At 31.2% G+C, this 26133-nt stretch overlaps 1 protein-coding gene across 1 annotated transcript in view; it reads left to right on the top strand.

Moving 5' to 3' along the window:
* The window catches only part of LOC127707582 (inhibitor of nuclear factor kappa-B kinase subunit alpha-like), a 42694-nt gene that overhangs the window by 15658 nt on the left and 903 nt on the right, over window positions 1–26133 (top strand). The window contains exons 7-18 of the mRNA XM_052212178.1: window positions 1750–1857; window positions 2512–2641; window positions 3965–4165; window positions 4693–4827; window positions 5499–5590; window positions 6650–6751; window positions 7263–7380; window positions 8559–8671; window positions 9313–9362; window positions 15132–15234; window positions 21422–21566; window positions 22520–22662. Coding sequence (XP_052068138.1) covers window positions 1750–1857; window positions 2512–2641; window positions 3965–4165; window positions 4693–4827; window positions 5499–5590; window positions 6650–6751; window positions 7263–7380; window positions 8559–8671; window positions 9313–9362; window positions 15132–15234; window positions 21422–21566; window positions 22520–22662 — 1440 coding nt within the window. The remainder of the gene's footprint in view (window positions 1–1749; window positions 1858–2511; window positions 2642–3964; window positions 4166–4692; window positions 4828–5498; window positions 5591–6649; window positions 6752–7262; window positions 7381–8558; window positions 8672–9312; window positions 9363–15131; window positions 15235–21421; window positions 21567–22519; window positions 22663–26133) is intronic.

Raw genomic sequence — 26133 nt, 5'->3', positions numbered from 1 at the left:
ATTTACTTTTATTCTATGCCAAAGTAAGGAATTTTCATTATCAAAGACATTCCTATAGAAAGTATTATAATATTTCTTAATTAAAATGCTGGTTTTAAATAGCTAACTTTTTTTGTTTTATTGTCGAGTCTGCAACTTTTGTCGCAGAAAGCTCGACATAGGAATAGTGATCTGGCGACGGCGGCGTTACCTAACTTCTTAAAAGCTTTATATTTTAGAAGCTAGAAGACCTGGATGCTTCATACTTTGTATATAGATGCCTTATGTCACGAAGTTTCTGTCTGTCATATGTCCATTGTCCTTGACCTCATTTTCATGGTTCAGTGACTACTTGAAAAAAAAGTCAACATTTTTTGTAATGTTAATTTCTTTCTTATTATGAGTAATAGGATAACTATATTTAGTATGTGCGTACCTTGCAAGATCCTAATGCCTGTCAGACAATTTTCATTTGACCTCGACCTCATTTCATAGATCAGTGAACATGGTTAAGTTTTCGTGGTCAAGTCCATATATCAGATGCTATAAGCAGTAGGTCTACTATATTTGGTGTATGGAATGAATGTAAGGTGTACATGTCCAACTGGTAGGTGTCATCTGACCTTGACCTCATTTTCATGGTTCAGTGGTCAAAGTGAAGTTTTTGAGTTTTGGTCTTTTTTTCTAATACTTTATGCAATAGGTCAAGTATATTTGGTGTATGGAAATATTTTATTATGTACATGTCAGTCTCGCATGTTTTATTTGACCTTGACCTCATTTTCACGGTTCATTTCTCAGTGTTAAGTTTTTGTGTTTTGGTCTGTTTTTCTTCAACTATAAGCAATAGATCAACTGTATTTGTTGTATGGAAAGATTGTAAGGTGTAAATGTCTGTCTGGCAGGTATCATCTGACCTTGACCTCATTTTCATGGTGCATTGGTCAATGTTAAGTTTTCATGGTTAAGTTTGTTTCTTAGATACTATAAGCAATAGGTCAGCTATATTTAATGCATACATTGATTGTAAGGTGTACATGTCTGTCTGGCATGGTTCATCTGACCTTGACCTCATTTTCATGGTTCATTGGTCAATGTTAAGTTTTCTTGGTTAAGAATGTTTCTTAGAAACTATAAGCAATAGGTCAACTATGTTTGGTTCATTGAATGATTGCAAGCTTAAGGTGTACATGTATTTCTCGTTTGGTTTATCTGACCTTGACCTCATTTTCTTGGGTCATGTTAAGTTTATGTGTTACTTGTAGTAAAGCTTTATATTTAGGACTATCAACATAAAATCAATGGTAAGTAAAGAAGGCGAGACATTTCAGCGTGTGCACTCTTGTTTTCAAATCAGCTACTATTCAAGTACTGTTATGTAACTTGTGTGAACAATAATTTTTATATCTATAGCTGAAATGATTTCTGGTAAACTTTTGATTCTTTGTCAAAGTTGTCTGAATATACCAAATGTTGTTTGCATATTAATAAATCTTTATTTGAAAATAGGTAATTATATTCAATAAAGACAACAAATTTTAACATTGCAAGTAGCTGCAATCAAAATGGAACTGATGCTTTAGTTGCAAAGGTTCTACAATTGTATTAAAACTAGTATGGGAAAAAATTGATAATACAAGCAAATAGAAGAAAGCAGTTTCATTTTCTGCTTTGCAAAATAAAACTATTGAAGAGTCACTAGCTTTATTGTAAAAAGATATCAGGACATAAATTTGATGACTATATAATGTTATGGCTTTGATATTACAGGCATAGGGAAGTGTGTAAGAAATCTCCAGATGATATTTGTGCTTACCATGACTCAAATGGAGAAGTCAGATTCTCTAAAACATTGTTCCAACCAAATTATCTCTGTAGGTAGGTACTTAAACTTCCCTGAATCTACAACACTATGCTTTGTATATTTGAATATAGACGAGACTGAAAAATGGATTAATTTCTGATTGATCTTAGTACTTTGAAAGAATCTTTCCGGATATTATATATGTATATATATATATATATAAATCACAAATTACTACAGTCAGTAGGCATTACATGTTTGAAGTCACACATGAATTAAAACATTTTTAAAGGAAGGATATCATCTGATAAATGACAAGTGGCTTCAGCTTTTACATTGGAAGTATAATATAAAAATAAGAAGGTGTGGTATGATTGCCAATGAGACAACTCTCAACCAGAGAGAAAATGACATGTAAAAGTTAACAACTACAGGTCACTGTATGGCCTTCAACAATGAGCAAAAACCAAACATGAATTAAAAGATTTCTATATACAGGTTAAGGTTCTAAATCTGATTAAAGTAACATACTATGTAAGCATTTTTCTTTTGGATCCTTTTGATTATCATGCTCCCCATGTATTTATACAGCTTTGTCCTCTTAGAATTTGTGTTCAAGGTTAATAAAAAAAAAGCTCTTCAAGTACAATGAATGCATATTATAGATAATTATTTTTTCATAATTTGACTTTAATGACATATTTGTATAAATGATTTTTATTTTATAGAACATTGCAAGCCTATTTTGAGAAATGGCTACGTATGATTTTGCGATGGGACCCTAAGTCTAGAGGGCATGGCTTGGTGGACAACAGACCTAAATGTTTTACATTCCTAGATACTATTTTGAATATGAAGGTGATCATTTTCTACAATAGTTCAGAAGTTTTTACATAAAAGTTTTGTTATATCAACAGTATAAACCTAGATAGTGTGGAAATGTTCAAAACAGATACTACTTAGTTTTAAGTAGTTATATATTCCTTGTTTTGATTTATTCAAAAATACATGATTAACCTAAAGACAATAGCATTCCAAACAACATGCTCTCAGAAAGCATACTTCTTTACCTTATGATTTTCAAGTTCAAATCTATAATGAAAGCCAATATCAAGTTGAAATCTTTCTGCACATTAAGAAATTATCTTCTATCTGTAATTAAAAGTTGAATTTAAACACAGGATATAAGAATTGGATAAATTCAGATAATATAAGTAAATTTAGATTGCTTAAATAAATAAGTATGTTATTTAAGAAATGAATGCTTCTTTTTGTAATTTTATTGGGGTGTAAAAGTGTTGACAGAAGCACATTTTGTATGAAGTGCGGAAGCGCAACATGCAAAAAATGTGTGCACGATCAACACTTTTACAACCCTATCAAATTACTTAAAGTAGCATTCATTTCTTATAATTACATTTTTATGCTAAGGCCATGAAAAAAAAGTTTTATCAAAATTTTCTTTTATTTACCTGTGCACTTTTTTGTGGAAGCACATGTCATCATGAATGTAACATTTCATTTTGATATGAAGGTTAACTTTTGAATGACGCACGATTGTTGTTAGCCAAACAAACTAACGGATTCTCATGAAACATACATGCAATGTAGTTATATACTAATACGGTAATGTTGGTTTTTATACGCCCGTTTACGGGACGTATTATGGTATACCGTTGTCCGTCTGTCCGTCCGTCCGTCTGTCCGTCCGTCGTCAACATGTCGGACATTAACTCATAAACGCTTCAACCAATTTGCATAAAACTTTGGTGAATTGTTTATATCTATTGACGTGAGCTCCCTTTCGTTTTTTATAAATTTTGAATTTTACGTTTCTGAGTTATGGGGTTTTATTCATTAAAAAAAGGGGGATTTTCCAGTTTTCGGACAATAACTCAAGAATGCTTTCACCAACTTGCAAGAAATTGTGGTGAATTGTTTATATCTATTGACATGAGCTCCCTTTTGATTTTTATAAATTTTATTTTTATTTGTCACAATTTCTTGGGCTTTACGTGTTCATACAGTTTTATTATTGCATTTGTATCATCCCTGATTCTGATCTACAATAAAGATCAAATTTATCTGAGATGATATCTTCACAATTTTATCCTAATTGCTAAATTAGCAAAGATTTTCAACTTTGCATTAGGTTGAATATTTATATTTCATTATTTTCAGATGATACATATACTCAATGTAGCCACTAACTCAGAGCTCCAAGTATTATCATACCCTATCACAGAACAGACTTTAATGATTGAAATTCAACAGATGATAGAAAAAGAGACCAGAATTCCTATTGTTGAACAAGATATTCTACTTGCAAGTGGTGCTAGTCCTGATCCAAATAAAATAGCTACGCAATGCTGGAATAGTCCCGTAAGTAACATAAAAGATTAAAATAAAATGCTGTTATTTATTGCTTTTATTTAGTGCCAGACACATTTGGCAGATTGAACCTATAGGATATTAAATAAGGGCTGTTTCAGATTTTAACGCTTGGGAAGAATGGAAGGCACTTTTTTTAGACCCCAACCACCCATATTATAAAATTTTCATTTTACTTATAATTCTTTAAAAATTTTAAAGAATATACAACCACTCATAATTTACTAATTTAAGTGCCTCCTATCCCCCATGTGTTTAAATCTGAGACAGCCCTAATTTGAAATTTAAACTAATCTTCTTGTATTTAAAGGTTCCAAATGAAATCAGTTGTGTGGTTCTCAGAATACTCTTTAATACATCATGGAATTGCTTAACTTTTGTATTAGATTTGATATTCTGGCTATAAATAGTTTTGAAAATTTAAACTATTATTGTCAGTGTTGCACATGTTATAGAGTTGCTAAGTTTGAAAATAATTTTAATTATTTGTTTTACTTTTCTTTATCCTCTTTTCACAGGGTGATGAAGATTGGGTTGTATTTTTGTTTAAGAAAGGGGAGGTAATAGAACCTGTTTCTAAGAGACTCTATAAACCATTTTCACCTCGTGTTCAGGATATCGTGAAAGAGCCTACAATATTACTGACATACCAGGTGAGCATTATTTACTCTCAGTTTTTCTTCATGGAAGTTTAATGTGCAGTTGTCACTATTTTTTTTCTTTTTTTTTTGAACTTTTTTTAAAGAAAAAACATATATTCAAAGAAAATTTATTATATTGAAATTTCAGAATGCATTTTGAAAGTTTAATGTGAGATATGATTATAAAACAATAACCCAAGGAACATTATTGAATTAATTACTAATTGAACCAGATCATTCTGCGTAATGCATACAACAAGATAGAAATGAGCCAGTGATTATCTGTCATGTGACAAAAAAACTTAAAAAACTTGAAAAACCACAATCCTACCAGACATTGAAGAAGATACAGAGAAAATAGATATAAAAAGTTACCAAATATTTATCTATTGGTTTAAAACTGTATAATGAATCAATATTTTTATATTGACAATTATTATTTACTGTAAATTTCATTATTATTGGTGGCATACAAATTTTTGTGGATTACATGGGTTTAGGTGAACAACGAATTCAAACGTTCAGCGAAGTACAAATTTTCTTTTTATGTTTGTATGCAGACTTTGGAAAAAACCATGAAATCAAATATCCACGAACATGCAATTTTCTCTCAATCCTCAAAATTGGTATGCACGAAAATAAATGAATCCACAGTAATATCAAGTTATTGTATTGTTCTGCAGGAAATGAAGAAAGCTTGGGGTGAAGCAGTGTATTATTGCTCACAACAATTGTTAGATTATAAAAGGCTAATATTAAGTCAGAGAGCTAGTATGTAAGTACACATCAGATTATATATAATATAGAAATAAATAACATGTATAATGAGATTGTAGGATATTCATATGAGTGAAAGGAGATTTTGGGTAAAAGTTAGTGATACAGCAACCTCACAACACAATAAAAAACACAAAAATGATCAGAGGATAATATTCAGTTTGGTCATCGACAAATATTCAAACATAATAGATAAGAAATAGCAAAAATATTATACTTCACATATTTTTGATAGTAATTTGTACATATAATGGCTAGTGTTTGGAACATTTCTTCAAATGATTCTCAGGAGCAGTTGACTGTCGTAGCACTGATTGGCACATGCATGTTCAAATGGAGGGAGGGGTTGGGGGGATTTACAGTAAGTCAAAACTCCAACTTGTATAACAAGCCATTTCCATTCCAACTAAATGTTAATCTTGGAGTCAATCTCCAACAATTCCCTAAGTTGGTCGAACCTTTTACAAGTTTTGAATGAATTCAACATTGGCAAACCTAAGATGGCATATTTACATTTAATTACCAATAAACAAATGAAAAATTCCAAGGAACAATGCAACCACTAACAATGATCCTAACTTGGGACAAATAGCACACATCAGCATGTGATGAGAATTAAGTAGGTTTGTAAAGACTGAATCATCCTATATGTCTTAATCATTTGAGTAAAAACTGCACAAAGAAAAAAGACTCCATTAATATCCAAAAACTCAATATTACACTTCTTGATGGCTGGAATTTTATTTCTTTCTGAACTTTTTCATATTTTTGAACTCTATTAAAATTACTTTTACATTATACCCTTTGATTGAATTATTTAGTTCATAGAAAGGTCCTCTCATTCTGTAAAATACATAAGTGTTTGCAATTTTTCAAATAAACAAAAGATGCTGTATGGGAGATAACTCTATACACCAATGTTGATTAAAATCAAAACATTTTATTTATATAGTTATTACTTTTATGGTATTGTTTAAAATATAGGACATATATATAAATATATATAGAGGGACAAGAAATGAAGTCAACTGTATTTTATATATTTTTCTCATTACAGGTTAAGTTTACTGAGGACAAATTCAGAATTTGTTAAGTTGAAAAATATAATGATAAATGAATGGGAGCAGTTATTATCGAAGAAAAATTATTTCAAAGAAAGGTATATATATACTAGCACAATGCCATATGAGAATCAATGCTATTAATATACCAGTATTTTCATTAAGTTAATTTATATTGTTTATGAATAAGTTATTAGTAAAAAAAGGAAGAAAACAATCAAATGAGGGGAGATAATTACCTAGCAAACAAAAACAAAACAAAGAAAAAGACTCCAAATAAAAAGACATACAAAACACAACATTGATACTAAAGACTGAAAGAAAATTAGAATTTTTTTGTCTTTTCCTACAAAAGTTTTATTGATTATGTTAGGATTTCTTGACAGAAACTGAGAATTTTTAATGTTTTTGTGTTCTTTTGCTATTTGTCTGCCATAAAAATCTGATAAAATTTTGATGTCGCAAGAAAAAAATGTCATGCCACATAGCAAAAGCAATTGTTGTATGACATCAGTCGAGTGTTTCAATTTGTTAAACCCCTATCTCTCTACTTTACAAGAAAACAAGTGAATTATGACCATCATAAAACAATTTTTAATTATATTTCAGTTTAGCCTTTGATATAGATCAGTATAAGTATTATATGAGTAATGGTGGCCATGCTTCAACTGATATGTTTCAATCATGGCTTCAGTCTGGTAATGATATTGATAATATTCTGTCTTTGGTAAGTTTACTACAGTACAAACATTTATTGTTATTGGTGAAAGTCAAATAAATAATTTGTTAAGATTTAAGATAATATTTAGTAAGTATGTAAACTTTAAAGCTTTTATTACTTATTACTGTAAATTCAGTAATTATTGTGTGCATTTATTATTTAGATTTTGACATGACGGACCAAATAAATGTGTGATTAATTTTTGCGATTACAGGAAAAGCCGCATACAAATATATGTGTCAAATTTCAGAATGCTAGTACTCACCCAGTCGCATTATTTGGCAATAATAAAACCTCACAATAATTTCTGAATTTAGTATCAGGGAAAGTGTTGCTACTGTTAATTTTGTATGTTTTTTTCACTTTTGCAACTTATCTTATCTGAAAAATGAAAATCATATTTTTTAAATACGTTGTCCTCTGGATTGGACTGAAGATTCAAAGAAAAGTTGTTCTAAACATACATTAAATATTTGCCACTGGACATCAAGCAGCCAACAATCAATCGTCAAGGAAAATTAAAAGAATGATAGAAGATGGGCAACACTTTTTTGCATTACCAACCACATTTACAATTTCAATAATGTCATCGTACAATGCAGTACCAAGGTTGTTGTTAGCTGCTGTATTTGAATGCTAAATCAAAATTGAACTTAGCTGTCATATCAGAATGCAGAATCATGATTGTTCTCAGCTGTCATATTAGAATGCAGAATCAAAATTGTTCTTGGCTGTTATATTAGAATGCGAATCAAAACTGTTCTCAGCTGTCCAAATTGAATGCAGAACGAAAAATTAATCTTATCTGTCATATTAGAAAGCGAATCAAAATTGTTCTATGCTGTCCGAATCGAATGCAGAATAAAAAATTTATCTAAGCTGTCATATAATGTGAATCAAAACTGTTCCACTGTCCAAATTGAATTCAGAATAAAAAATTAATCTTGGCTGTCATACTAGATTGTGAATCAAAATTGTTTTCAGCTGTCCAAATTGAATGCAGAATAAAACATTAATCTTGGCTGTCATATTAGAATGTGAATCAAAATTGTTCTTTGTTGTCCTAATTGAATGCAGAACGAAAAATTGATCTCTGCTGTTGTATTAGAAAACAGAAGCAACACTTTTCTCAGCTATCGTATTAGAATGCAGAATCAAAATGGCTCTGTTTATATGTTTTACAGAAGGAAAAAGTGGACAGGTTAGATCAGCAAGCTGCAGCCTTACAAACCAAAATAATGGAGTTGAATAAAAGTCCTTTCTCGAAAATTACTAAAAATGAAAAGCTGGAAGAATGGTAAGAAATATTTCTAGATTCTAAGTAAATGACTATGTAAAAATAAAACAAGATAAGGTTAATATCAATTTAGATTTATAATTTTGTCTGTTTTCATTGTCAATGTATGAATTGTTTCACATATGAACACACCATTTGCACACACTTTTTGATTTTAAGTGTTTTGAAGTTGACCTTTTCATGAATGACATTTTCTAATGCATTTTAAAATAAACGACAAAAACAACAAAAATGAGAAAAAAAAAGAAAATGTGTATACATCAATGAGAAAACAGTCTAATCACTTAAGTTTACCAATGAAATTGATCAGAATTTATACTGAAATGTTCATGACTTACAAGTATTTTTTCATGTAAGAAAACTTGTTGAATTAGTTACATATCTTTAAAGAAAGAAACACCCAGAAATGTATTATACCTGACCTGGACTTTAAAACTACTTCTGATAGAGTAAATATATAAATAAACAAAAAAATTGCCCCACTATAATAAAAAAAAAAAAATGAATTTACTTCATTGTCTTACCTGTATTTCTGTTATATTGAGGATTAAATACATTTTTGAATTTGAGATTGAGTATTAAAACTTTATTATGGAAGCAAATAGGTTTATTACATTAATTTTGTACATTTGTATTCTTAGTGAGAGAAAATCAAGAGAATTATATCAAGAATTAAGACAAGCTGGAAAAGGTAAAAAGAATAAATTAGGATGAACATGCTTCAGTGAATATGCCCATTTAAAGGAGGTTAAACCAGTATCTATTTTCACCAAGAACCTGAATAAAAGTCCTTTAAAAATAGTTGAAATAGATCAACATTACAGAATAACTTTTATACAATCAATGTTAAATGTGAGATTTATTGTGGAAAAAAGCCAAGAAATTTGAAGTCTTGTTGATATTTATGCCCCTGCCATAGCGGAGGGAGCATTAAGTTTTACCCTTGTCTGTCTGTACATCTGTCCTTCCGTACGTACCGAAATTGGTTTCCGTTCTCTAACTTTAGTTAGCCGCAGCCAAATGTAATGAAACTTATACACAATGCTTATAACAACGAAACATAGATCAAGTTTTAATTTTGGTAGTGTCACTTTTACCTTTCTAGAGTTATGCCCTTTACAAATGGAAAATTTGCTGAATTTTTCGTTTCTGTTCTCTAACTTAAGTTTGCCTCAACCAAATGTTATGAATCTTATACACAATGCTTATTATCTCAAAACACAGATCAAATTTGAATTTTGGTGGCATCACTTTTACTGTTCGAGAGTTATGCCCCTTTACAAATTGAAAATTGCTGAATTTTTGGGTCTGTTCTCTAACTTCAGTTAACCTCAACCAAATGTATGAAACTTATACACAATGCTTATTACCACAAAACTCAGATCAAGTACAACTTTTGGAAGGGCCACTTTTACCGTTCTTGAGTTTTGTCCCTTTATAAGGTTATATGCAAGCGGGGCCATCATCTGTGTCCCATGGACACATTCCACATTTATTTCAGCTCATCATGGGCCAAATTCAATGTTTACTGTGACTTACAACACCTATTTTTAGATGTAACTAGCTGTTATCCTCCTTTGTTTTGGTATCATGGTATTTGTTTCTGACATATGCGATGAATAGAATATTTGATTAACAGTGACATGACCCTATTTACCTCTGCTATAGAGTCTATGGAATCAAAAATGGCCCGAGAACACAGTTATTTCGTAGTGCATTTCTTTTAGACAATAAATTCAAATTAAAAAAATTGCAATTGCTCTATTTCAAAAAGATTTTTACAGTGTAGTGTACTACTATTGATACAAATAATATCAAAATTATAGAAACTTCCACAAGCTCTAACTCAAAATATTGACAATTCTGTGTTAAGGGGGGCTAAAATTCAGTTTGACAGCTTCAGACATTCTAATTTTTGACCTTTTTTAACTGGAACAAATCACTACTTAACATAAAGATTCAGCACCCAAATTTTTTTAACATGTAATTTCATCCCCTTACTTAATATTTCATGCATAAAATATCAAGAAATAAATTGGGAAAGTGTATAAAAAAAAAATGCAAGTTATACACTGTTCACACTAGGGACTATATTCCTAGACAACGAAAACCAAAGGACGATAACTGTGTCCTTGGACCTAATAGGATAGAAAGACTTGACCAATTTTAATATTTTTATTAAAAGCAACGGAACACTCATTTGATTTATCAGATTTATTACAGCTATTCAAAAGTCAAATTTATATGAGCCTGTGCCTGAAAATAGAGATTTTCGAATCAAGGGAAGCCTTACATAAACATGCATTTTGTTCAACATGTTCAACCAATTTGAAGTTTTTGAAGTTTTTTAACCATACATTATTCTTCCATATATATTAAATGTACTTTAAATGTAAAGAAAAGTTACAAAAAGCATACCACATGAGTATAAAATGGTCTTAGGCCAAGTAAGACTGAGAATTATTTAGAGTCGATTTAGGCTGTAGCCAATATTTACATATAAAAATGCACACAGAGGCTATAAGAAATGAAAATTTGTTACTTTTTGCTCATTTCTATGCTAAGATGTCATGATACAAGAAGTTTAATTGCAAAAGGACTCTTGAATTCAACTTTTTTTTGCAGACAGTATGGTCTGATGACCAGTTTTTCACTTTTCAATGGAAAACTTGCATGTAGTTTTAGTCTCAATTGGCATATATTTGAACCACTTACTATCCTAAAGAAGAAAATTATGGTAGCATATGAAATGAATAGGGTGTACTGATCATTGTAGAGTGTTTTTTTACAGACTTAGTGAAATATTTGTGATGGACTACAGATTTTATGTACAAAGCTCTTCACATTTCACATACATCAAACAGGCCGTTTAACCAGGGACATAAATACAAATATTCTGCACATTTTTTCTGTGATAATCTACTTTTCTCTAGATTCAGAGTTCACAAATGGTTAATTAAATTTGATTTAAGCATAGAAACACAAATATCAGGAACATAAAAAGCTGTCAGATAGAAAGTCAGCATGGCTCTTAGGCATAAAATGGAAACTGCTTTAAAATGCTTATTTTAGCCGTATAATGCCAAAATGGGACATTTTAACAGAATTTCTGTCAAACAAAGATGTAAATCCTTTACTTTTATTGAGTTTGACAAATTGAAACCAGCAAACCATTCAGGAAAGTTGCCAAAGTACAAAATCTACATTTACGGAATTCATCTAATAGGATAGAAAGACTTGACCAATTTTAATAGAACTTTGCATGACCTAAGCTTAGGAAATTATAAGATAGTTGGTCAAGTTTCATGGCCATAGGATATATATTATAGAAACTAGGGCCAATTTAATATTGAAATTTTGATGTTTATTTTTGAGGTTTAAATCAAATATTTTCAACTGTCAAGATTTTGGCCTAAAAAATTTAAATATTGCAAAAATTTCCTTTTTAAATACTCTTGAAAATAATATAATAAGTATTAAAAGCAACGGAACACTCATTTGATTTATCAGATTTATTACAGCTATTCAAAAGTCAAATTTATATGAGCCTGTGCCTGAAAATAGAGATTTTTCGAATCAAGGGAAGCCTTTACATAAACATGCATTTTGTTCAACCAATTTGAAGTTTTTGAAGTTTTTTAACCATACATTATTCTTCCATATATATTAAATGTACTTTAAATGTAAAGAAAAGTTACAAAAAGCATACCACAGGAGTATAAAATGGTCTTAGGCCAAGTTAGACTGAGAATTATTTAGAGTCGATTTAGGCCGTAGCCAATATTTACATATAAAAATGCACACAGAGGCTATAAGAAATGGAAATTTGTTACTTTTTGCTCATTTCTATGCTAATATGTCATGATACAAGAAGTCTAATTGCAAAAGGACTCTTGAATTCAACTTTTTTTTGCAGACAGTATGGTCTGATGACCAGTTTTTAAACGACCGCAAAAAAATTTTGCGGTCGTATATTGGTATGACGTTGGCTTCGTCGTGGTCGTCGTAGTCCGTCGTCGTGGTCGTCATTGTCCAAAGACACATTGGTTTTGGTTTTCGCACTCTAATTTTAGTTTAAGTGAATGGATCTCTATGAAATTTTACTATAAGGTTCAATACCACAAAAGGAAGGTTGGGAATGATTTTGGGGGTTATGGTACCAACAGTTAAGGAATTAGGGGCCAAAAGGGGCCAAAAATATGCATTTTTGTAACTTCCAGACATAACTTGTGTGTTAGTGTATGGATCTTTCTGACATTGTACCACAAGGTTCCATATCACAAAGGGAATGCTGGGATTGATTTTGGGGGTAATTGCCTCAAAATTTTAGCAATTAAGGGCCAAAAAAGGGGCAAAAAACAAGCATTTTTCTAGTTTCATGATAATAACTTGTGTGTAAGTGTATGGGTCTTTCTGAAATTGTACTACGAGGTTCCATATAACAAAGGGAAAGCTGGAATCGATTTTGGGGGTAATTGCCCAAAACGTTTAGCAAAAAGGGGCCAAAAATAAGCATTTTTCTAGTTTCCAGACAATAACTTGTGTTCAAGTAAATGTAAATCCTTTACTTTTATTGAGTTTGACAAATTGAAACCAGCAAACCATTCAGGAAAGTTGCCAAAGTACAAAATCTACATTTACGGAATTCATCTCGTAGGCCCGAGAACACAGTTAATTCGTAGTGCATTTCTTTTAGACAATAGATTCAAAATTTAAAAAATCTCACCTTCTCTATCTCAAAAAGATTTTTACAGTGTAGTGTACTACTATTGATACAAATAATATCAAAATTATAGAAACTTCTACCAGCTCTAACTCAAAATATTGACAATTCTGTGTTAAGGGGGGCTAAAATTCAGTTTGACAGCTTCAGACATTCTAATTTTTGACCTTTTTTAACTGGACCAAATCACTACTTAACATAAAGATTCAGCACCCAAATTTTTTTAACATGTAATTTCATCCCCTTACTTAATATTTCATGCATAAAATATCAAGAAATAAATTGGGAAAGTTTATCAAAAAAAAATGCAAGTTATACACTGTTCACACTAGGGACTATATTCGTAGACAACGAAAACCAAAGGACGATAACTGTGTCCTTGGACCAAATTGTCAAATCTTTTATATTTGAATAAAAAAAAAACATCCTTTTGTTTTTCAGTTTTAATACTGAAAAAAGGGGTGGAATTGAGCCTTTTATTTTCGCAGCTATTCAGGATTAACACTTATATCAACCCGGGAAAAAATGATTAATTTTTCAGGATTTGGGAAATAATGCTTTATTTTTTTGAGAATTCAGGATGACACCCCCTCCTAGCTCCCCTATGAAAATCTGTGATATAATGACATTGTTTTCTAGGTTATTAGGAAATAATGAAATATTTGTTACTTCCCACACTCAATTTTATTACAATTGATGTTACGTTCATAAAGTTTCATACAAGTCCACTTGCAGGTCAAATGAACCAGAAAAAGCTTACAATGCATTATAGATTTTGCTCATTGTAGAAGGCTGTACCCTGACATATAGTTGTTAAATTCTACGTTATTATAACACAATAGAAAACCTGAAATTGTGTGCACCATTTCAATAAATCTGATACATCAAAAGAATTAAGCAATTAGAAATACATAATTAAAAGTGTATTTGATACATGAGTGAAATAAAATGCTTTGCTGAGCGCAGCTGGATACTACCGCAGAGGCCCAACCCCTGAACAGTTGGGGCAAAAATGGACACAATATTCGCGCTTGATACAGGTCTGAATTGACCCCCCCCCCCCCAAATAAAAAAAAAAAATTACCCCCCTTTTTCTTTTGCTTTTGTGCAATACACTATGCTGTTGCATATTGAATCCCCCCCAAAAAAATTTTTTTTTTTTCCAACCACCCTTTTTTTGCAAAAAAAAAAATATTTGAAGAGATTTTCTTTTTAATTTCGGAAATCTGAAATGAGAAAAGATTGCCCCCCCACAATTTCTTTTTTACCCCCCCCCCCCCAAAGCCAATCCTAACTATCCCTTTGTGGTATGGAAACTTGTGGTATAATTTCAGAGAGATCCATACACCGTTCCACAAGTTATTGTCTGGAAACTAGAGAAATGCTTATTTGGGCCCCTTTTTGGCCCCTAATTCCTAAACTGTTAGGACTATAACCCCCAAAATCAATCCTAACCTTCCTTTTGTGGTTATAACCCTTGTATTTAAATTTCATAGATTTCTATTTACATTTAATAAAGTTATTGTCCGGAAACCAAATGTCTTCGGACGACGATGTGATACCAATATACGACCACAAAATTTTTTGCAGTCGTATAAAAACATAACCATATAATACATTTAAATATAATTCATAAAAATAAGACACAATGTGGAAATAATGAAATTGAGAAAAGTAGGAACTATCTTGATAAGATCTGTTTATGTTCTTAAATATATATTTCAAATTGTTTATTAGTAGCTAAAGAGAATGTAAAAGACCATAAACAAATGGTCCAGGTTGTAGTTAAGTGTGTGATTACAAGGGATAGCAGTCTACATGATCTTTTTACACATCTATCGTAAGTTATTTTACACACTTGATTTGAAGTTTGTTATAACAAGTAAAAAGTAATATAACAAAACTATAGCACACAAATCCATGCTACTGTTGAAATGGGCTATACATTTATTTAAGTCTTTGAATACGTCTACATTTTTTTTCTATTAGAATAGTACTATCATTTCTTCTCTAATTACCTTCATGTTTATTAGCATCAAACACAATTTTAAAAATGTTTGCTATGTAAAAGTGATCAATGTTTCATAAACATGGATAACAGTAAAAATTTCTGATAATAAAATTTGGACAAGGACAAAAGCATGGAAATGCAAGAATGAGAATGTAGGAAATGATTATATCTTGTCTTAAAAAGCTAGCGCAAACACATTATTTGTGTACATAAAAATGATTTCAGGCAATATTGCAAACTATTCAATAGTTTTCTATATGTAAATGGAACCTGGCTTTTACTCATCATGTTAACATAATTAATATACAATGAGCTAAATTTGAAATGATTGACAAATTACTTTTAAAAAAAGTATAAACTTTTACATTTATTGTTATAAATCTGGCACATAGTTTAAATTTTAATTATCATTATTATTAATGAAAGTACCACCAGGATCTATTCTATATAAAGACGTGCCGCTGGTATGAGTAACATTTTATACGACCGCAAAAAAATTTTGTGGTCGTATATTGGTATGACGTTGGCGTCGTCGTCGTCGTCGTCCGGCGTCGTCGTCCGAATACACAATGGTTTTCGCACTCTAACTTTAGTTTAAGTGAATGGATCTCTATGAAATTTTACCATAAGGTTCAATACCACAATAGGAAGGTGGGGATTGATTTTGGGGGTTATGGTACCAACAGTAAAGGAATGAGGGGCCAAAAAGGGGCCGAAAATAAGCATTTTTGTAACTTCCAGACATAACTTGTGTGTTATTGTATGGATCTCTTTGACATTGTACTACAAGATTCCATATCACAAAGGGTCGATGATGGGATTGATTTTGGGGTTAATTTCCTCGAAATTTTAGGAATAAGGGGCCAAAAGGGGGCAAAAAACAAGCATTTTTCTAGTTTCATGACAATAACTTGTGTGTAAGTGTATGGATCTTTCTGAAATTTTACTACAAGGTTCCATTTCGCAAAGGGAAAGCTGGAATTGAGTTTTGTGGTAATTGCCCAAAACGTTTAGTAATAAGGGGCCTAAAAAGGGGTGAAAAATAAGCATTTTTTAGTTTCTAGACAATAACTTGTGTTCAAGTGTATGGATCTCTCTAAAATTGTATTACTAGGTACCATACCACAAAGGCAAGGCTGTTATTGAGCTTGGTTTAGGGGGGAAGGGGGGTGATGAATCATAGGAGGGGGGGGTCAAAAAAGGGGTAATTATTTTTGTTCGTTTAAGGAATAAGGGGAAAAAAGGTTAAAAAACTAGGGTTTCCATTTTAATAGACAAATAATTGAGTAAAGAACATTATTTAAAAGCAGTGTAAGGTTGGTAATTCAAACTCATTTAAATATCTCACCTGCACTATGTTTGAATTATGTAAATTGGAAATTTGCCAATTATTTTAGTATAATAAACTTCATTGGAAATTTGCCAATATAAAATTTTGCTGATGAAGGTTTTTTGTTTACCTTTAGTCTGACTATGATGTCATTTTCTATTTTAATAGCCTTATGATGTAGTTAAATTTTTTTTAATACTTTAATGATGTATTTTAATGCGCTTTTATGGTTGCAAATTTATTGTTTTAATATAATAAACTCCATTGGAAATTTACCAATAGTTTGTTTATTTTTAGCTATGACTATGATGTCATTTTCTATTTAATTTTAAGGTTACAAATTAATTTCAGTTTTAAATATTATTGTAAAATGTTTGCCCAAAACATTTATTAATAAGTGGCCAAAAAAGGGGGCAAAAATAAGCATTTTTTTTAGTTTCCAGACATTAACTTGTGTTCAAGTGTATGGATTTCTCTGAAATTGTACTTAAAGGTACCATACCACAAAGGGAAGTGGGTCAAAAAATTTGGGGGGGGGATTTTTTTTCCTTTTTTTTTTCTTTAAAATTTTCCATTTTAAGTTGGTTAATTTTGATCACAAAGAGAAAGTTGGAATTGAGTTTGGGGGATAATTGCTCAAATGTTTAGGAATAAGGGGCTAAAAAAGGGGTTAAAAATAAGCATTTTTTTTTAGTTTCCAACAATTAATTGTGTTTAAGTAATTGGATCTCTGTGAAATTGTACTGCAAGGTACCATACCACAAACTGAAGGCTGGGATTGAGTTTGGGGGGGCGTGATGTGTGAAAATTTTCCACTTAAAGTTGGTTAATTATTTCTGATTTAGATATAAAAGCAAATAATAATGATGTGGTTTGATTTTATCAAAAACTTAAATTGAAGTTATGTATATTGTAAATTTAGGTTACATTGGAATTTAAGAATTGGCTTTGGGGTAGGGTTATGGCTCAAACCTTTAAATAATAAGGGAAAAAAAGGTGAAAAAACAAGGGTTTCCAGGTTAATAGACAAATAAGTACAAAACATTATTTAAAAGCAGTGTAAGGTTGGTAATTCAAACTCATTTAAATATCTCACTTACACTGCTTTTAAATTATGTAAATTGGAAATTTGCCAATAACTTTATTGTTAATAAATGCATTGGAAATTTGCCAACAATTTTAGTATAATAAACTTCACTGGAAATTTGCCAATATAAAATTTTGCTGATGAAGGTTTTTTGTTTACCTTTAGCCTTGACTATGAAGTCATTTTCTATTTTTATAGCCTTATGATGTAGTTGAATTATTTAATACTTTTATGATGTGTTTAAATGGGGTTTTATGGTTGCAAATGTATTGTTTTAGTTTAATAAACTCCATTTAAAATTTGGTAATAAAAAAAATTTTTGTTTATTTTTAGCTATGATTATGATGTCATTTTCTATTTTACTTTTATGGTTGCAAAGAAATTTTTATTTTTATACGCCCGTTTACGGGACGTATTATGGTATACCGTTGTCCGTCTGTCCGTCCGTCCGTCTGTCCGTCGTCAACATGTCGGACATTTACTCAAAAATGCTTTAACCAATTTGCATAAAACTTTGGTGAATTGTTTATATCTATTGACGTGAGCTCCCTTTCGTTTTTTATAAAATTTAGATTTTACGTTTCCGAGTTATAGGGTTTTATTCATTAAAAAAAGGGGGATTTTCCAGTTTTCGGACAATAAGTCAAGAATGCTTTCACCAACTTGCAAGAAATTGCAGTGAATTGTTTATATCTATTGACATGAGCTCCCTTTCCATTTTTGTAAATTTTAGATTTTACGTTTCCGAGTTACAGGGTTTTATTCATAAAAAAGGGGGCATTTTCCAGTTTTCGGACAAAAACTCAAAAATGCTTTCAGGAATTCTTATGAAACTTTGGTGAATTGTTTGTATGTATTGATGTAAGCTCCCTTTAGAATTTTATAAATTTTACATTTTACATTTCTGAGTTATGGGGTTTTATTCATTAAAAAAGGGGTGATTTTCCAGTTTTCGGACAATAACTCAAAAATGCTGTCACCAATTCTCATGAAACTTTGGTGAATTGTTTATATCTATTGATGTAAGCTCCCTTTTTATTTTCATAAATTTCTAATATGACATTGAGAATTAATTGAACAGATTTACTAAGTATTGCACAACAGCAAGAAATCTTTAATTGAATATAAATTCAATTCATATAACCAATTTCAAATTCTTTGACTACATTTATTCAGAAACCTATAATATGTCAAATATTTAATTACAATCCAAATTCAGACCTGAATCAAGCTTGAATATTGTGTTCATTTTTGCCCCAACTGTTCAGGGTTGGACCTCTGCGGGCGTATCTAGCTGCGCTCAGCGAAGCAGTTTATTAGATATTACTGTTAAATGATGCTGATTAAGGTTTTTGCTATGTTTAGCCATGACTATGATGTCATTTTCTATTTTAATATCTGTCATGATGTATTTAAATGGGCTTTTATGGTTACAAAGGAATTTTATTTTTAGATATTACTGTAAAATGTTGCTGATTAAGGATTTTGTTTATTTTTATACGCCCGTTTACGGGACGTATTATGGTATACCGTTGTCCGTCTGTCCGTCCGTCCGTCTGTCCGTCTGTCCGTCCGTCTGTCCGTCGTCAACATGTCGGACATTAACTCAAGAATGCTTTAACCAATTTGCATAAAACTTTGGTGAATTGTTTATATCTATTGACGTGAGCTCCCTTTCGTTTTTTATAAAATTTAGATTTTACGTTTCCCAGTTATGGGGTTTTATTCATTAAAAAAAGGGGGATTTTCCAGTTTTCGGACAATAAGTCAAGAATGCTTTCACCAACTTGCAAGAAATTGTGGTGAATTGTTTATATCTATTAACATGAGCTCTCTTTTGATTTTTATAAATTTTAGATTTTACGTTTCCGAGTTACAGGGTTTTATCCATAAAAAAAGGGGGGATTTTTCAGTTTTCGGACAAAAACTCAAAAATGCTTTCAGCAATTCTTATGAAACTTTGGTGAATTGTTTGTATGTATTGATGTAAACTCTCTTTAGAATTTTATAAATTTTACATTTAACATTTCTGAGTTATGGGGTTTTATTCATTAAAAAAAGGGTGATTTTCCAGTTTTCAGACAATAACTCAAAAATGCTGTCACCAATTCTTATGAAACTTTGGTGAATTGTTTATATCTATTGATGTAAGCTCCCTTTTTATTTTCATAAATTTCTAATATGGCATTGAGAATTAATTGAACTTTATTTGTTTATAGTCTTGACAACAGATTTACTATGTGTTGCACAACAGCAAGAAATTTTTAATTGAATATAAATTCAATTCATATAACCAATTTAAGTTCTTTGAATACATTTATTCAGAAACCTATAATATGTCAAATATTTAATTACAATCCAAATTCAGACCTGAATCAAGCTTGAATATTGTGTCCATTTCTGCCCCAACTGTTCAGGGTCGGACCTCTGCGGGCGTATCTAGCTGCGCTCAGCGAAGCAGTTTATTAGCCATGACTATGATGTCATTTTCTATTTTAATACCTTTATTATGTAATTTCCATTTTTAGATATTACTGTTAAATGATGCTGATTGAGGGTTTGAATGCTGGGATTGATTTTGGGGGTAATTGCCTCCAAATTTTAGGAATTAGGGGGCAAAAAACAAGCATTTTTCTAGTTTCATGACAATAACTTGTGTGTAAGTGTATGGATATTTATGAAATTGTACTACAAGGTTCCATATCACAAAGGGAAAGCTGGAATTGAGTTTGGGGGTACTTGCCCAAAACGTTTAGGAATAAGGGGCCAAAAATAAGCATTTTTCTAGTTTCCAGACAATAATTTGTGTTCAAGTGTATGGATCTCTCTGAAATTGTACTGCAAGGTACCATACCACAAAGGGAAGGCTGGGATTGAGTTTGGGGGTGATGAATCATAAGGGGGTTTCAAAAAATTTGGGGGGGGGATTTTTTTTTCCTTTTTTTTCTTTAAAATTTTCCATTTTAAATTGGTTATTTCTGATTTATATATAAAAGCAAATAATAATGATATGGTTTGAATAGGTAAATTAAAAAATTTTAAGTTCTTAGACTACTTTCATTCTGTGTGAGAAACCTATGCTGTGTCAAATATTTAATTACAATCCAAATTCAGTGCTGTATCAAGCTTGAATGTTGTGTCCATACTTGCCCCAACTGTTCAGGGTTCGACCTCTGCGGTCGTATCAAGCTGCGCCCCAGCGGAGCATTTTATTTTGGAATGTCAAGTATATCAATGGGGTGCAATTTTGCAGAGGTATTATAACAATGGGTAGAAATTTATATGTCAATAGGTCAAAAATCTTCATCGTCTGTTAAGATGTCTGTAAAAACTGTATACTGATCTTTTTGTCTAATAATATGAATGATCCTATGTGGTTTACATCTAAAGATGTCTTATTTCTGATAGCTAGGAAAATAGATCAATGGGTTATGACTTTCCTATGAAATGTATGAATGTGTAGAGATTTTCGCATACAACAATATATTAATGGGGGGTCGTTATTAAACCCAAACCAGACGTCTGTACCGATGTTGAGAACACCCCCTCCCTTATCATTTTATGTATTTCATGAATGTAATTGGTTTGTAAATTTTCAGAAAAATATGTTCATGTAAGTGTGAACTGTCCCAGTTAGAACCGGAGATTAAACAACAAAATAGAGAATTGGCAGAGGTTAACAAAAATTTATTAAGTATACAAAAACAACGTCAAGATAACATATGGAAATTACTTAATTACACTGTAAGTATAAATTTTACATTTCTGGGTAAAAAATACGGAATCTGGTTGTACATGTAAATGATACAACCTTTGTCAGCCTTTTGAGTCCTCAATTCTCTTCAACTTTCACCTTTTACCTCTATTATTCGAGGGTCACTTACGAGTCTTTTGTAGACTAAAGGTGTGTCTGGCATACATAATTATGAATATGGTATCTCTGATAAGTTTTTTTTTACATGCTTTTTATGCAATTTGATATGAAATTTTTATGATTAATATAGAAGTATATTTTTTTATGGATTCAATTTATCAGTTTTAGATTTTTAAGATATAAATAAATGGCAGAATTGATAAGCTGGAATATATTTTATTGTAAAATGGTATTTTTTTTAGAGTCTTTAAAGGTAGCACAACAGTCAAATTTGGAAAATTTGAGTTGGTCATATCTAAATACTGTAAACTAACTTCTTTTCACAGATACTTATTTGGACTTAAGCCCTTTCTAGCCCACTTCATAGCCATTTGATTTTGGATTTTCAAATTTACTTGATATAGTCAGATAAGGAAAAATCGAAGTTTGACACATTTGCAACAAATTATATTTGACATATTTTTGTACTCGCAAAAGTTGCGAAAATAATTCGCTTGCGAAAATAATTTTGTTTACAGAAGTTATAACTTTGTCATTTTTAAAGAGGGATGGTTGCAGAAAAAGCAATCCATTACATATTTTAATAGTAAAGAATTATAGTGATCTTTCAAGTAATCTGAATTACCTAATACAGCATATATATGTGGAACGTTTCAGAGTTCACTAAAGACTCACTTTATCTTAAGGTCTTTATATTTAGTTTATAAGGTTGAATATTTTTAGCACTTTGCTAATTTAACCAAGAATATCAAATGATAAGGGACTAATCAAAACATTATACAAATAATACAAAATATTTATGTTTACATGCAATATTTTGCAGTTAAAGAACAACATGATTAATCGACAAGATTCTAAATCCAGTACCTCTTCTAATGAACAGGTTAGCATGCTAATGTCTATCTGTGGTGAATCTTCAATGGAAACCAGCAAAGTTGTTGCCAGCTCCAAAGATTTAAATAAAAAGTAAGTAATACTAGCTATCCACCATAACCAAGTTTTCCTAGAAATAAGATATGGTGTCCATGGTGATGGAAGTAAAGGAGAAAGAAGATTTTATATTAACACCTGAGGTTTTTTTTCATAATTTTTTTTCCCGTGAAAATAGCTATATATATTGATCCTTATAGACTAAAAACCATGTCTTTTTGTAAATTTTTCTTTCCTAATGTAGAAGAACAAAGAAGATATATAAAAGAAAATCTGCCATGAATAATTGACTCTTGAATTTTGAAGAGTCGAAATAGGATGAACGAATCATATAAACTCGAAGGCAAATATAATACAAGCCCAAACGAAAAAATATAAACAAGTCTAAATTGAAAACAACGTTCAAACTTATGATTGCGTTGGATAAAAACAGCAGTTTTTATATGTGTGCATGCAAAACAAATTTCTTTGTAGAGGGGTCTAAATACAGCACAAACAACATTTTCCAAAATATATATATATGTATGCAGATTTTCCTGAAATTGCAATAATTAATCTTGCATTTTTGTCCATTCTTTAAGAAATCACAATAATAAATTCACGCAATAATTTCTGAATTTTCATTTGTCAGTATGACTGAAATGAAATTAATAAATATATATATACATCAGTGGGACAGCAACCCATTGACACAATAAAACAAAACAGACATGTCAGTATCTTTTTATACGACCGCAAAAAAATTTTTGTGGTCGTATATTGGTATGATGTTGGCGTCGTCGTCGTCGTCGTCGTCTTCTGGCGTCGTCCGGCGTCGTCCGAAGACACATTGGTTTTCGCACTCTAACTTTAGTTTAAGTGAATGGATCTCTATGAAATTTTACCACAAGGTTCAATACCACAAAAGGAAGGTTGGGATTGATTTTGGGGGTTATGGTACCAACAGTAAAGGAATGAGGGGCCAAAAAGGGGCCAAAAATAAGCATTTTTGTAACTTCCAGACATAACTTGTGTGTTAGTGTATGGATCTCTCTGACATTGTACCACAAGGTTCCATATCACAAAAGGAATGCTGGGATTGATTTTGGGGGTAATTGCCTCAAAATTTTAGGAATTAGGGGCCAAAAAAGGGGCAAAAAACAAGCATTTTTCTAGTTTCATGACAATAACTTGTGTGTAAGTGTATGGATCTTTCTGAAATTGTACTGCAAGGTTCCATATCACAAAGGGAAAGCTGGAATTGAGTTTGGGGGTAATTGCCGAAACGTTTAGGAATTGGGGGCCAAAAAGGGGCCAAAAATAAGCATTTTTCTAGTTTCCAGACAATAACTTGTGTTCAAGTGTATGGATCTCTCTGAAATTGTACTGCAAGGTACCATACCACAAAGGGAAGGCTGGGATTGATGATGGGGGTAATTGCCTCAATATTTTAGGAATTAGGGGCCAAAAAGGGGCAAAAAACAAGCATTTTTCTAGTTTCAGGACAATAACTTGTGTGTTAGTGTATGGATCTTTCTGAAATTGAACTACAAGGTTCCATATCACAAAGGGAAAGCTGGGTTTGAGTTTGGGGGTAATTGCCCTAAACGTTTAGGAATTTGGGGCCAAAAAGGGGCCAAAAATAAGCATTTTTCTAGTTTCCAGACAATAACTTGTGTTCAAGTGTATGTATCTCTCTGAAATTGTACTGCAAGGTACCATACCACAAAGGGAAGGCTGGGATTGAGTTTGGGGGTGATGAATCATAAGGGGGTTTAAAAAATTTTGGGGGGGGGGGGGATTTTTTTTTTTTCCTTTTTTTTCTTTTTTTCCTTTTTTTTTTCTTTTAAAATTTTCCATTTTAAGTTGGTTATTTCTGATTTATATTTAAAAGCAAATAATAATGATATGGTAGGAGATACACACCAAACAGGATGTGTAAATTATTATATAATAAGTATTGTGCAATAGCAAGAAATTTTCAATTGCACAGTATTGCACAATAGCAAGAAATCTTCAATTGCACAGTATTGCGCAATAGCAAGAAATCTTCAATTGCACAGTATTGTGCAATAGCAAGAAATATCCAATAGCACAATATTGCGCAATAGCAAGAAATTGTCAATTGTACAGTATTGCGCAATAGCAAGAAATATTTAATTGCACAGTATTGTACAAAAGAAGATACTTCGTATAAATTGCTTATTTCTTGACCAATTTCAATGGGGTTTTATTCTTGAATTCTTGGGGTTCTTTAATATGCTGAATCTAACTGTGTATTTAGTTTTTGGATTTTGGACCCGGTTTTTAAATTGGTCCACATTGAGGTCCAAAGGGTCCAAAATTAAACTTTGTTTGATTTCATAAAAAATTGAATTATTGGGGTTCTTTGATATGCCGAATCTAACCGTGTATTTAGATTCTTAATTTTTGGTTCAGTTTTCAAATTGGTCTACATTAAGGTCCAAAGGGTCCAAAATTAAACTTAGTTTGATTTTAACAAAAATTGAATTCTTAGGGTTCTTTGATATCCTGAATCTTAACATGTATTTATATTTTTGATTATGGGCCCAGTTTTCAAGTTGGTCCAAATCGGGGTCCAAAATTAAACTTTGTTTGATTTCAACAAAAATTGAATATATGGGGTTCTTTGATATGCTGAATCTAACCATGTATTTAGAATTTTGATTTTTGGGCCCCGTTATCAACTTTGTCCACATTGAGTTCAAAAGGGTCCAAAATTAAACTTTGTTTGATTTCATCAAAAATTGAATTCTTGGGGTTCTTTGATATGCTGAATCTAACCATGTATTTAGATTTTGGATATTGGACCATAATAGGTGAATGTCCAATTTAAAATTTTTAAGTTCTTAGACCACATTCATTCTGTGTCAGAAACCTATGCTGTGTCAAATATTTAATCACAATCCAAATGCAAAGCTGTATCAAGCTTGAATGTTGTGTCCATACTTGCCCCAACTGTTCAGGGTTCGACCTCTGCGGGCGTATCAAGCTGCGCCCTGCGGAGCATTTTATTATGATATATGTTTACAAACATCCTTCATATATTCATATTGCATCAACATATAGAAAGTTAAGATTCATATTTGCTAATCATATAGCAAGTTAAGATTCATATTTGCTAAACATATAGCAAGTTAAGATTCATATTTACTAAACATATAGCAAGTTAAGATTCATATTTGCTAAACATATAGCAAGTTAAGATTCATATTTGCTAAACATATAGCAAGTTAAGATGTGTATTGCCTAAGTGCAATGACAAAATGCTGCTAAATTTATCCTGTTGCAGTCTTCAACATACATGTATATGGGAAAATATGATTAATGAAAAATTGAAATAAAATCTTACATGAAATATAAATATTAGCATTCATAGTTAAAAGGAGATGTAGGGTTACATAAGAGTCAGCTATCCAACAAAACAAAACTAAAATGCATCTAGAGGAGTAGAGGTTATTTGTTTGTAAAATGAAAACCGTAGAATATTGAAATACATGTACAAAA

Source organism: Mytilus californianus, unplaced genomic scaffold (assembly GCF_021869535.1).
Source record: "Mytilus californianus isolate M0D057914Y unplaced genomic scaffold, xbMytCali1.0.p SCAF_7, whole genome shotgun sequence".
NCBI lineage: Eukaryota > Metazoa > Mollusca > Bivalvia > Mytilida > Mytilidae > Mytilus > Mytilus californianus.
This window is presented reverse-complemented; position numbering and strand designations above follow the sequence as displayed.